The 14192-nt window shown below is 48.4% G+C and overlaps 1 protein-coding gene across 2 annotated transcripts; it reads right to left on the bottom strand.

Annotated features, from left to right (window-relative positions):
- Window positions 1–832: 832 nt before the first annotated feature.
- Window positions 833–12978, bottom strand: ENC1 (ectodermal-neural cortex 1). 2 transcript variants are annotated; one of them, XM_056112446.1, is made up of 3 exons: window positions 12955–12978; window positions 7552–9366; window positions 833–3394 (listed from the first exon to the last, which is right to left on the bottom strand). In XM_056112446.1, exon 2 carries the CDS (start codon window positions 9351–9353, stop codon window positions 7584–7586), a length of 1770 nt encoding a protein of 589 aa, XP_055968421.1. In that variant the 5' UTR covers window positions 9354–9366; window positions 12955–12978; the 3' UTR covers window positions 833–3394; window positions 7552–7583. The 2 variants fall into 2 exon arrangements, with proteins under 2 accessions (XP_055968421.1, XP_055968422.1); XM_056112447.1 differs by having other exon boundaries at window positions 7559–9366.
- Between the last annotated feature and the right edge of the window lie 1214 nt (window positions 12979–14192).

Genomic DNA, 14192 nt, shown 5'->3' with positions numbered 1-14192 from the left:
TCTATGGGCCATCCCAACTGGTTGCTTGGGACCTGGGCACTCCCTTTGCTGTACAGGCTTGGCTCTGGACCAGCCACTCCAGTGTGAACCTGAATCATCCCTCTGTCAACCCTGAGGCATCTGCTCTGGCATCTTGGTCTAAAGCCAATGGCCAACATGGCACTGAGCCTACGTCTGAGTTCTCCCACGTCTCTAATTAGGTCGTTTTTCTTTTCTCCTCAGTAGTTTACACCCAACATTGCTCTTTACATGAGACCAGGGGGTCAACCCAAGTGATAAAGGAGGAACTCACTGTGGAGTGATTCTAAGATCCGGGGGCAGGGTTCACCTAGCCTCACACTGAGCCCGCTGGAAGGGTGGCATTCCACATGGAAGAAGCCAAGTGTATCCGAGCGATACAATTGTGGTTTCCAGTACTCTTCAGGTTAATGACATGCACATTTCTAGTCCTGTTCAGTGATTTCTAAGGGTACTGTCAGCTAAAACAGAACTGAATCTGAATTCTAATCATTCTTCTCACAAATTTCTTAGCAAAATAGAACCCACACAGAACTATACAATCAAAATTCCTCCTAACACAAAGTATCTCATCTTACTATCCCATGATGTGATTTTTTTTTATATTCTACAAGCTATGAAAGGAAGATATTTTTGTTCGGCATAAAGACATGGTCTAAAAGCTAAAGAATTTAATCTGCAAAATTGCTTTTCTACATATCTTTGATGACATAAACAGGGTGGAGAAAATGTGCAAAATGATCCTTCTTTTGACTAAATTAGACACATCTTTAAAGTCTAAACTGATGTTGTATTCGAATAAAGGCCCACACAATGAAGAGAAAATCTCTAATAATTTATTTGACCTTCAGTTTCACATTGTGAAAAAAAAATAACAGTTTTACAAAACCTCAAAAACATACTTGTAGCAAACAAACACATATGAACATGAACACTTTACTTCTTCAACTTACACAGAGTTCTGTACGTGAACCACATACTCAATAACCAAGAGAGGGATATTATTCAGCTCTAATCACTCTTATTCAGACAGGTGTCAAGCCCAGAGAAAAGGGAGCTACACCATTATACCAGAAGTGGAAGGCTGCCCTTTGTTACCTGTTTCCACAGCAACCAGCCCATAGAATAAGAAGAACCTTCTCTGTCTCATGCCAAGTTTTTTGTGTGCACTGCGCTGTTAATTGTATTTGCTTCAAAGTGTGGGACGTTTCACAGGGTGAGAATGGTCAAGTAGCGAGTCCAAATGCCGACATCAATTCAAAGAGCGGGAATCCAGAAAGTTCCCTGCAGGCTAGGGGCCCACCTGGACCACAGCTCCCTCTGGCTCACACAGAGTCAATTAATAGAGGATTCAAGGGCAGACCACAACTTTGAAACAGCTGCAGAAATTTCAACCAGCTTTCAGAAGCCGCACATCTCGGCAGATTTGCATCATCAACTACAGAGCTGTGGCTGCTACAGTATAGACAGGGACCCTGCTATGTGGCCCAGAGACAATTTAGGCATTTGCATTGCTTAGAACACGTTGAGGAACCAAGGACTGACCACTGGAAAGTACGACCAGCCTTTTATAACGGACCATTAATTTTGGTCCCACGTACTCATGTGGCATGGACAGACATGTACAATTAGTCTAAAGTATTTGAGTGGAGAGAAATGTTAAGGATTTATCTGTCATTAGTTGCAAAATACACTCACAAGGGAAAAGGTTGTTAGCAGTCTAAAACCCTATTTTCTAAAATACAGTAATGTGAGAAACATTGACAAAAGCAGTGCGAGATGCAAACGTGGGTCGTCCCCAGACCTATGTGAGTCTAGCACTAACACCTATCACAACACGGATCTATTAAACGAGCACTTAGACTAGCAAAAGAATGTATTCACAAACAGTTCCCAAGGGTCCCAGAAGGTGTCTCCCAGCAGGGGCCACTGCTTACAATTGGGTGTTTCCAGGCCAAACATGTCCAGTTTTGCACTTATCAAATAGACCTAAGGGTCAGCACTGAAAGTTCATAGTGCAACTGTGAATACTGTTTTGGAGACCTTCCCGAGAACTTCTAGCATGGCGAAAGAATAAAGATGGGTGAATCTGGCCAGGTTAAGCAAATCCAGTGAGTGAATTTAATTTACATCTGGGATCTTTGTTGTGTCCCATCAGCTGTGGTTCTGGAAAAGTATTCTCCAAGGGTAATAAATAGGTAAATAAATAAGCTTTGGAAAATCTTTCCCTGTGCCCTATATACAGAACTATTCCATGGCACTTTCCAGGATTTCAGGATGCAAGGGGGAAAAAACTGCAAAAGGATTTGGTCCTTTCCTAATTTCAGCAACTGAGACTGAATTAGGTGAACTGGTGCGAAAGGAGAAAGGCAGAGGGAAGCCCCCATGTGCCCTATCAACCATCAGTCAGACCATAAAACCCCGTTAAACACTGGTGAGTCCAAATAAAGTGGCCTCCCTGCTTTCTCTAGTTCCAGGATGTAATTTAAAGTTTCCGGTGTGTAACCCTTCCCTGTCTTAACATTTATAAAATGTACCCACCCCACCCACCCAAACCACCCTCCAGTTTATATGCCAATTGTAACTCAAAAAGTTTTCATTTTGTGCAGCAAAGCACGTCTTAACGGTCACAAAATGTGCAAAACATACAACCATTCACACAGGTCCATACACGTGAAGACAACGGTAAGCATTGTTTCAGCATGCAGGCATCAAACAATAAATAGCTAAATCTACAACACGTTTCTTAACAGCCAAGGGAAAGTTAAAAAAGTCACATATAAATAGAAAAGAATATCTACTAAACGGCTACCAACATTCCCCCCACTGTTTAGGTTATCTTCCTGGGGGGCACGCACTGTGCCTCCCCGATTAGCCGAGAGACCAGGAGTCCTCCTTCTGCAGCCGGCCCAGCCAGCTTCCCCTCCCGGCCCCCAGTTGGGCTTTCAATCTCCAACAGCAGCTGGTGTGGAGGCTTCAAGCTAGCTCCTCAAAGGGAGGTGACAACCATTTCAAATTTTACACATAAATGGCGGAGCCCATGGAAATCAAATGCTGAATATGGTACAGCCAGGGAAAAGGTCCGGCTTTTCTCTCCCTTTGAGGGGCTGATTAACGCTGACATTAATCCACAATTACAAGACAAGGACTAGATCACAGGTTCACTCATTCATATTTAAACCATGTGCGACTTGCACTGAGAGTCCCGCCCCCTCCCCCACCCCCTTCCTTCATGTCCAGTTGGGTCATTTACAAGGTGCAGTGGATTGTGTTCAAATCTTGGAGCAACTTCTTTTCCTCTTGCTTCTTCCTCATCATTGAGTTTGGCCTCTCCAGAAAAGAAATTTCATTGTGTCTCGGCAAGTGATAAAGTGAGCTAAGGGGAAAAAAGGAACAAGAGGAATGATTGAATAGTACCTTTAACACCTTACAACTCCCCCCCCCAAAGAAAAAACCAAGCCTGTCCACAAAAAAAAAGTCACTGACCAATGTTTTTTCTAAAAGTTCAAATTCCATGTTGAGTAGGAACTGTGGAGTAGTTGATGAGCTTGCCTTAAACTGATGCTTAGCATGTACCATCACGGTTCACACATGAATGTGGTTTTGAGAGCCAGCATCAATGTGTTTTGCACACACACACCACACACAAACACACACACACACAGCTGTTTAACAGTTGGTATCAATGTTTCAAATACACACACAGCCATATGCATATGGGAGGCCCAATATAAACAATGGCATCCACAGAAGGACCTTCAATTCTTTCCCCAGTATGTGTATGTTCAAGTGCAAGTCTAGATGTGGCCTAATGAATCATCACCTTCTGCTTCCCTTGACCCTATTCTTCTCCATGGTTAAACAGAGCAACTTCAAAACAGTTACCAGAGGGTCAAAAGGGAGTCCTGTACGCACCCTCCTCGACCCGTTTACCATAACGGATTCCAAATTAAATTTATTCGCCATAGAGAAGGCAGACATATTAATCCTCTGATTTAAATGCATCTCTGCTATTCATTATGGAAGAAATCAGTCTCGCTTCCTTTCACATGACAACACACCCAGTCTCAATAGCCCCAAGGCTGGAGTTTTTTCTCAAAGTGCATCCATCCACACTTTGGAGGCACCAACTGTGATATGCTAAAAGTTACTATTTTACAGAATCTACTGACCAGGCATGAAGATGTAATCAAGATACTGTGCAATGAGACACGTCTATTCCAAGGGAACCGCCATTCCCGCCTAGGACTCACTCTGCCTCCCTCACCTGATTCTACAGAATTGGGGAGAACTCCTGCTATCCACACAGTCACCCTTTGTGGGGCACATTTCCAGCCCTCCAGGAAACCTCTGCATGCTGATTGCTTTAACTCTAAGCATAGACATAAAAGAGGAGCCTTTCATTACTTGCACTGAATTCTCGCTTTTCTGTGTAGACTGATTAATTTCATTAGCTGTTAGTTTTGGCACTTTCCTCCCAGTGATTCAAGCTTTCAAGGCATTCCTTAGACTACAGTGTCATCCCTACTTTCACCTCTCTGGAACCTCTACAGCAATACTCGCTAAACAGAACAGAACAATAGATCTGATCTGGTAACAAAATAACAACATGAAATTTCAAGATGCTACTTAGCCCAAAAGGATGGGGGGAGGGGGGTACTGGCACTACAACAACTCACCAAAAGAAGCAAAAGTAAAATGAAAGTCCAAATGCTATCAGGTTGGAGCCCGAGAGCACTATGAAAAAAGGAAAGCTACACAAGTACCTCTCCCACACCATGGAACAGCAGGAAACAGTTAAGATCCCCTAGGTGGATGAGCTTGAAACTGCGGGGAACTCTGCATCGACAGTGTATTAATTCAGTTAGCACTTTTGGAGAAAGGAGCTGTCATACAGGTGTTTGAGCAGCCCGGGACTGATGATCTCTACCCAACACTTCAGTCACTTCATCTAGCATAAAGGTTTTCACACTACCCTGTGTGCAGTAAACTTTTAAACCAAACTTCTCCCCGCCGGAAACAGCAAGACTAGCTTTGATCAGCCCCATTCACTCTGCTCTTTAAATAGGCAAACCCGGCCCTGTCAAGTTCTGTCCTTACATGCTTGACTCTGGCTGCCAGCACCAGGGGCCAAGAGAGGATGTTATTTCACAGACAGTCTCGAACTTGATTTGCTCCCTTTCCCAGGGACTGCAAGAGTGTAATTAGGTTCGAATACCCTGGAGTAGGGTGGATTCAAGTGTTTGCCAACATACTCTGGGCTGAGAAAGAGGCACCAAAAACGAAGCCGAGATGACAAGCAAGTAGCCTAAGAAACTCACTCTCCTCACCACACCGGACGCTCGTTCTACGGCTAAGATTGACAGTGAAAATAGAAAAGAAACCAAGTATTGAATACTTAAGTATTGCAGTTAACAGAAAGGGTAGGTATTTTTGCCTTTACATATTTATCCTTCTCCCCATTTCCTGAGATCACTGAAGCCTGAATAGGGGGAGATTTTTATGGGAAGCATAATTCAAATCTCACTTGACAGGTAGTTTGAAATCCAGAAAGGTCAGGATTCCATCGTTCAATACTAGCACCCGGTTGTAGATGTGGTTTCCTCTCCTTCTGCCTCAACTTCTTTGCCTTACTAACCCAATCAGTCAACCATGTCCTAGTCTGGGGGTGACACCCACCATCAGTGGCAATGTTTAACGCTCTCTGCAAATACTGTCAGTTCTGGACTATCACTCAACTCAGTGGGCTCTTAATTGATGCTTTTGCCTAGGAAGTTCTTTAAACCTGCTTTAGGATTGAGTCATGCATTCATATCGCAAATGAAATAACCACTTCCAGAGCATTTGTTTATTCAGGATTACTGAGATGCCAGCAAGGCTGCAAAAACCAGTTTGGTGTGAGACGCTGTTAGCCCAGTTGCTCCTCAAAGGAGGTTTCTGACTAGTCCTGCTCCTTTGAAGGCGTCTCGTTCCAAGGAAACATTACATTACTAAGAATTCTGCTAACTGTAATTGGTTGGAGGAGTTAACTGGGAAAGAAATGAGTGGGGGGAGGATCAAAAAGAAAGTGAGGACAATTTTAGTGTTTCAAAATTAACTGTAAGAGAAGAGGAAAGAAAAGACAAATAAGTCAAAACTCCCCTTTGCTTGGCATGCCATGATCCTTAGATTTCCCTTTTCCCCTTTGAAATTCCCCTTCAAAGGTGTGAAACATACCAGGGAAAACAGAGCCAAGAATTTCCAAGTAATGAGTTCATTTTCATTATAGTTCCTCCGAAGCAGAGTTTTTATTTTCTTCTCTTATTATTAGTAATAGAGCCATGAATTACTGAACAAATCAACGCATTCCATGTTCTCTGTGCTCCACTTAGAAAGAAATGCTTAAGTGATTCCTGAGGTCAATCCTAAGAACGCGAGGCAGCCATTAGCCTCACGAACACTGAACTGTGTAGACCTATTAATTATTTGAGCCGAGAGTATTATATACTCTTAAGCATACAAGACAACCATTATGTACTCAGATATATGACACAGAAACACAACTTTTGTTAGCCCCGACAATAGGGTCAGCCTGTCTGATTAACTCTGAAAGGCTGCCTGCAGCATGGGCAGCTGAGACTGCTCTGGGTACGTGCACATCAGACCTAATTTAGACAATGCAGGTGCAACTTTTTATAAGACTGACCTAGATTTCCCGCAAACATTAATAAATGCCCTAAGGGGGGTTATTTTTGAGGGGAAACATTTAATGAGCAAATAAACTATTTAGAGAAATCAGGCAGAAATAAATAAAAGCTTTTGATTTTTCAACTCTACTTCATTCCAGGCAAGATTTGGAAAAGCTCCATTTAAGCATCAACCAGTTGGTGGTACCAATAAAGCAGCTCAAGTTTACTACACGCATCCTGATGCTCAAGTGTTTGACTCTGGATCCAGGATTACCTGGATGGAATTCTTCACCCACCTGACTTTGACTTTGGGGTGAAGTACTTTGTATTTAAAAGAGAGGCCACACCCAGTGGAGCTCTAGGACCACTCGGTGCTAAGGATCGAACTTGGGGTCTCACCTGTGCCAGATGTGATCTACCGCCTAGAGCCCCTCGGCAGTGTTCTTCCCCTTGAATAACAACAGTTTTTTTTTTTAATCTAAAAAGAACATCTAGTGATACCTTGCAAGGTTGTCTGAGAATAAAATGAAAGGATCCACATGAAAAGCACAATCCAGCTCCAGGTCATGGGGGAAGGCTCAGAAAGCATCATGAACTTAGGAGTTCTCTAACTCGTTGTACACTTATAATCACCTGAAAACTTTCCCAGAATATTGCTGCTAGGGGACCACCCCAGACTAAATGAAACCAGATCTCCGAGATGGGAAGTTCTCTTTTTCATAGTTTTTGAGGTACTTCTTTGAGACTATGATATTATTTGAATCACACAGCACCGAACACACACACACACACACACACACACACACACACACACACACACAGCCAGTTTCACTACCTGCATACTTACAGTGAGAGTTAAACCCACCTCTTACCTCATGCTCACTGTTTCGGTCACATTTAAGATGGCAGATGCTTCCAAGTGCTGACAAAGGCGGTGGGAATCAGCGAGTATGGGACTGTGGTTATACTGTTCCACACATCTAAGGTTGGATCGTAGCAGTCCAGAGTTTTGCACCGCTGAATGCCAAAGTATCCTCCAACCACGTAGAGTTTGTTTCCGGAGGCCACAGCATGGCAGCTCATGCGTTTGGCTGTCACGTCTCCCACTTTGGTCCACTGATAAGTCTCACTGTTAAATTTATATGCAGAGCAGGCAGAGAACTCTGTGTCTCCCCCCATAATAAAAATCTGGTTACCCAGCACAGCTGCCGCCGTGTAACGCCAGGGCTGGGGACAGGTGGCCGGGACTGTCCACCTGTTTTCACACTGATCATAACACTGAACCTTGGGGAGCTTGTCATGACTGACGCTGGTACCTCCGAAAGCAAACAACTTGAGTTTGGCGCTCACTACTGCTGCATTGCTTACGCCTTCTCGGAGGGGGGCCACCATGGTCCACTTGTTGGTGGCAGGGTCGTAATGTTCTACCTGCTTGAGAGAGACAGAGGGGGAAGCCGGGAGGCAGCCGGTTGCAGCCGTGTGCCCCCCGACCACATACAGGCAGTGCTTCAGTTCAGCAGAGCCATGGCCAAACCGGGCCACCAGCATGGGCGCAGCCTTAGACCACTCCTCATGCAGGGTGTCATAGACCCAAACATCTTTTGAGACCCCATTTTCAGACCCCCGCCCCCCCGTAATGTACACTTTGCAGCCAATTGCACATGCACTGAACTCTTTCCTGGGGCTGGGGATGTCAGCTTTGGGAATGATCTCTTTGGCCTTCTGGTCTACTAGGTACAGCTTGTCACACATGAAAGTCTGTCCTCCCAAGAGGAAGAGGGCGTGGCCTGTCTTCCGAGGCCGGGCACAGAGGCTGGTGACCACCCCGTCATTCTGCAGGATTTTCAGTTTGCACCTGATGGCCTCTTCCACAATCTCCTTGCTCTTCCGCTGCTTGGTGATGAGCTCTTCCATGGCCACATTCTCCATGAGGTAAATGGCCGGCAGGAGCGCCAGTCTCACGGTCTGCAGTAACTCGGGGAGGTAGCAGTAGCGCTTCTTCAGGTCATAGCTGATCCAGTTAATTGCAGACTCATACACGAGCCTTTCATCTTCTGTCTCCAGCTCTTCGCTGGACAAGAGTTGTACGACCATGTCCTGGGGCAGCTGAAGGAAATCTTCGTTCTTCCGGATGGTCTGGAAGTTACTGAGACACATTCTCCAGGAGAGTTCGTAGAGCTTGGTGCACTGGTGTGCGTCAGAGAGCAGCAGCATACCCAGGCAGTTGGTGGGATGCAGGTTCTTTTCCAGGAATTCTGCACAGGCATCCCGGATGTCTTGAAACTCCAGCATGTCGCCCGCCTCCAGGAGGGATTCGGCATTCTCTTCGTTAATGATGACCCGAGATGAGTACGCATAGTCCAGCAGCAGCTCCAGGACTTCGGGATGGATAGTGTTGTCAAAGTTGACTTCACTGTCTTGGCTCTCTTTCAGGCCGCCACTGAACATGGCCTCGAAGTAGCGGCTGCAGGCAGCCAGCACGGCCCTGTGACAAGGGAAGGTCCTGTTCCCGGCATGGAGAAGGACATCAGTGAAGAGGCGCTGCTGGCGGAGAAGGTTCAAGTGCGTGAGAACACTGTCGGCGTACGAGGACTTGTGAAACAGATAGATGTTAATGGAGCCACTGCTGGCCCTGGACTTGCGGTTCTCATGCACGCTGACTGACATTTTGTTTCCACTCCTAAAACACAAAACAAAACTATTAAGTCATGCTCTTGATGCTTGGGACAGCAGAACAAAACAAGAGCATTCTAGGGAGAGCAATGGTCCAGGGATGAGAGGTAGCCCGGCAGCTCTATTCTCAGGAGAGTGTGACCATTTCTCTCCATAGAGATGACTACCTGGACAGAAAGGCTTTCGGTGAAATGTTGTTGGGCTGTAGGAACTATCCATAAAATCAGGTTTATCTTGGAAAACCTGATTGCCAACTCTCAGAATATGGAAGTCCTTGAGAATGTAAGTCAGCAAAGGCCAAAGGGGAGGAAGGTCTTGTTCTCACAGCACTGGTCCACTGATTCACTGCTGGCCACTTAAAATGCCAGGCCTCCTGCTCTCGTAACGCCAGGAAGGGCATCGTTTAATACCCTATGCAACATAAAGCCATGTGTAAAACAAAGACCTACTAATTAATTCCATTAAGAATTCCTTTGGTAAGAGGCACTCTCTGTACCTACAGTACAAATGGGAAATGGAACATTTAAATCAGAGTAAATGTAGGCTAACCTCTGCAATAAGACCTCTGTATAAATGTTGAAAATAATTTCTAAACAGAGCCCTATATCAGCAGGTTTGGTTGAAACACCAAATCAATTCAGACACAATCACTACTCATCCTATTTGTTCTGGAAAGCTTCCAAAATGAGGATTTGGTAGAAGAGAATGTACAGGGGTGAGGCATTTGCTTTACACGTGGATCTTTGGCACCCCATAAATCCTTTGAGCACAAAGCCAGGTTAAGTAAGCCTTGAGCACCATCAGGTATATCCCACCCCCCCCCCAAGAACTCCAGAGCAAGAAATATGTGCACAAAAAGGGCGCGTTTTGAGTAGCCACTTTTGGAGACCATTTTTCCATTCCTCTTGCTTATACCAATTCTTAGAAAGACGTTCACTAAGAACAAAGGCTCTCTGCACCCCCTTTCTTTAGATTCAAACCAAGACCATTCTTTGAGACATGCAAACACTGGCACTAGCATTTAGGTTATTCCAAATGCCAACACCACACTATGTAAACGCTAAGACACAAACTAGCATGCATGGAAGTATGTAGCTCTGCATGTGTTGCAGATCTTGCCAGCCATTGTTTGAGGCCACCCTAGATCTGCTGACAGTTGTGCCATCCTAAGTAGTTATGGCTGAAGTTGCAGCAGAATCTAAGCTCTCCTGGGTATTTTTTTAAAAAAGAAAAAAAACACTGAAATCACATGCTTTCCTCCCCCTTGATTCCACCTTCTTTGGTTACTTCAAAGAAACAAAACCTTCGAAAACATGCTTGTCAAAGGGCTCCCGAAGAAGCTGTTTATCACTTGGGCTAAACCATGTGGTTACAGTATCTGTTCCAAGCGCAGAACTCCCTCCAATCCCTCCAGAACTCCCTCCAATCCCTCCAAGCGCAGGACAGCCAGTTCTTAGAGCACAGCTAAAAGCATCGCCTCCGATTTCCTGGAAACCTTCCGATATTCTTTAATTTATAGCCCAGGAATTATTCGTGTAAGTGTAAATGAGCTACTGACCAGGGATTCATATCCTGAAAGCTACAGCCCGGCAGAGAAAGCAACAAAGCAGGTTGCTCGACTTGACAGGGAGGCCTCATACCATTAGGTGATGCAACCTGTTTTCCCTTATTTTTGGAATGTAACTTGTGTTATGAGTAAACACGGCTTAGTGGAAGTAAGCAACAAAGTCCTTGGTCTCTGCACTTGGCACACTTGACAAAGCACCCACAAGACTCCACAGTGACTCGGAAGATGACAATGACAAACAGTGAGAAACCATGCCTCACCCTTTCCTCCAGCTAAGCTGCCACAGTCTAATGTATTTTAACCAATATCCAAGGTGCAGGGAAACTGGACGCAACCCAACACGAAGTAATCAGGCTTCTTCAAATGCATCGACCAGGGTCCCTGGCCCTCAGCTACTGTAGTTGTCATTTGAATGGTACATCCGGTCTCAAGTATTCTAAGAAACATTATAAGCCCAGATCACATACATATACACACCTCTATGCTTCATAAAGGAACAAGCAGTAATTCCAAATAGGCAGTGGCTCATACATATATGTGTTTTTATTTTTTAAGGAATGCTTCCAAAACAACCTGTAAAGCTGCTTGGGCTGAGGCTCTGGGCTAACACGGCTCTCTGGCTGAGGAAGGAGGCTCCCCACACCAGGTGCAGAAGCCTAAAGAGTCAGCACAACTAGCTGGAGTCACATGGGCCCTGAGCATTAGATTCTGCATGTGGTAAAAACAACATTCACAATCAGACTTCCACTTAAGAAAACAGCAGGTTTGGAAGACCTTAGGATACAGGATCTGCATCACTCTGCATCCTGTGTTTAATCTCCTGCAGTCTCCGGGTTGGTCCTTGGATACTATCCAGATGGCGCGCCACAAGGCAAATGCAAACCCAACATTCTTGCAGCAACATTTGATTAAAGGAGAAGGTAAACTTCAAGACTCAGGGGATGCAACCTGCCTTCTAGCTTAAAATTATGCAAACACCAAAATGCCAGGAGAGACCATTTATGCAATCACTAAACACACCTTTAAACCCACCCCCCTCCCCCAATGTATCATCTGGCATTTTTAAAGATCACCACGGTAATATTTGCATGCCAAGGTAGTAGTGGCAAAAAAAAAAAAGGCGAAAAGCTCATATATACTTAACCTGCCTCTACAAAGAAAGGGCTGCTATTACGGAAAACATCAAAAGAGCTTCTAGTTACTGTAAGTTCTGCTCTCCGGCTGCTCAGGCATAGGTTTCTCTTGCCTTCACTACATAGCATCCAGGCACATTTCTGCACGATCTGAGCCCCACGCGATCAGCAGAGAAGCCGGCAGATTTTTCTGGGGCACTTCTGTTAGGGGCATTTACGTTACTGATAACTACGGCACCTTATAAAGATCTTGTTAACAACATACCACCCTCTGCAACACTCTTACCACTTAGCACGCGGGCCATGTCTGTGTGAACCACACCAAATTGCGTGCCGAACAAGTTCAATGGTTCATGCTCACCCCTCCCACCGATCACCCTCCGTCGAGACGAATTATGTTGAAACTACAGCCCAACATACTTGCAGGAGACACTGATTTTTAGGAAACCAGTTTTCATTCATTCCTTACAGGCGTTTCGCCGCCGCAATGAATGTGCTCTCAATGCCGAGGGGAGTGGGCTTAGAAAGCCCACGCGGGCGACCCCCATTCTCCCCTGGGTGGCCAACCCCCCCCCATGCCCTCCTCCCCAGAGGCGGCGAGACATCCTCCTCCCGGGAAGCGCCTCCGATCGATCTCCGCTCCCCGCGCGGTTCGCCTCCGCCCCGGCCCGGGCTTGCCGGCTAGGGGAGGCCAACCGCAGCCACGGAAGTCTCCGCCCCAAGAAAAGCTCCCACCGCCACCCCGCTAGCCCCCCACACTTCCCCGAAGCCAGCGCCCGAGCTCCCGGTTTCCGGCAGCAAGCACAGCAGCCGGCGAACACACCCCCCGCAGGCCGAGCAGCCCCGGCGACCCGCGGCGCCCGCAACAGGTCCGGGCTCGTGGGGCGAAACTTACAGCAGCCGCCACCGGCCTCCACGCACAAGCCGCAGGCTTCTCGGCTCGGTCACCGGGAGCAGGAGGAGGAGGAGGAGGAGGAAGAGGCGACCCGGCGGACGTCTCAGCACCCGGGAGAGGCGGCGGCTGCCCGGGAGAAAGGAGCGCGCATAGAGGGGGTGCAGGCCCCGGGAGACGATCGCGCCCCGGGAACGGGCTGGCCGCGGCGCCCGGCTACCACCGCTCGCTGGGGCGCGGCAGGGTTCCCGCACGCCCGGGACTCGGGGCCCGCGATCGGCCGAGCGTCTCCCGGAGGCGAGAGGCCAGGGGAGCCCGCGGCCGCAGGCGCCGCGGAAGGAGGCGGGCGGTGCTGAGCGCTCGGGGGCGGGAGGGAGCTCGACTGCGCCGTGCGCGCCGGCGGCCGCCTGGCGTCTCCACTCGGTCTCCGCAGCGCCACCGCCGCCTCCTCCTGGGCTGCTCGAGACCGTCTGCGCCGGGCGGCCGAGCGCCGGGCTATAAACGGCGCTGCGGGGGGGGAGGGCAGGGGAGGGGAGGGGAGGACGCGTCTGCCGAGCCCCAGACACTGAGGGCGGGGGAGGGGGGAGGTGCGTGAATGCAGCCCGGGGGTGGGGGACGGGGAGCAGGATCAGAAGGAGTGGCGGGGGGCGGGGGGAGGGAAGCGGGACTTTGGGGGAGTTAGTGGCGAGAGGAAGCGGGGGAGAGGCGGGAGGGAGACAAAGCGGACGCCGAGACCAAGTTATCTCCGCCTCTGGCAGCTGCCGTCCTTGGGGAGCGCGAAAGAGACTAGTTTTCCGGGCTCGGGGTGTCGGCGCTGCTTTGGCCCCGCCGGGTTCGTGGATGTGCGTGCCACTGTACGGAGTGGCCCTCGGCAGGGCACTGTAAACCTTAGCTCTTAGGGCGCTGGGCGCCGCCGGAGCGGAGATGCTCGGGAACCCGTGCAAAGGGACGGGCCAAGCCAGCGCCGGGTGGGAATCCCGGAGAGCAGCCCCCGGGCGCAGGATGGGAGGCTCCAGGGAGGGTGCAGCTCGGACCAGCCACGACCCGGGTGGGGTGGCGGTGGGGGACAGAGGGACAGACCTGAGCACCCTGGGCAGCCCCCGTGTGCTCGCGCCCACCCCGCAGCCCCCGGCAGGTGTGGCTCAGGCGGGCGGACTCTGCCCCGCGCGGCCCGGGCGGCGGCCACCGCGGAGGGGGCGCTGTCCGCTGGGCGCGCACCACGTGTTTCGCAGCCAATCGCC

This window comes from Sorex fumeus, unplaced genomic scaffold, assembly GCF_029834395.1.
Source record: "Sorex fumeus unplaced genomic scaffold, SorFum_2.1 ptg000018l, whole genome shotgun sequence".
In the NCBI taxonomy this organism is placed as follows: domain Eukaryota; kingdom Metazoa; phylum Chordata; class Mammalia; order Eulipotyphla; family Soricidae; genus Sorex; species Sorex fumeus.
The sequence above is the reverse complement of the archived record's forward strand: the minus strand, read 5'-3'. Positions and strand labels throughout refer to the sequence as shown.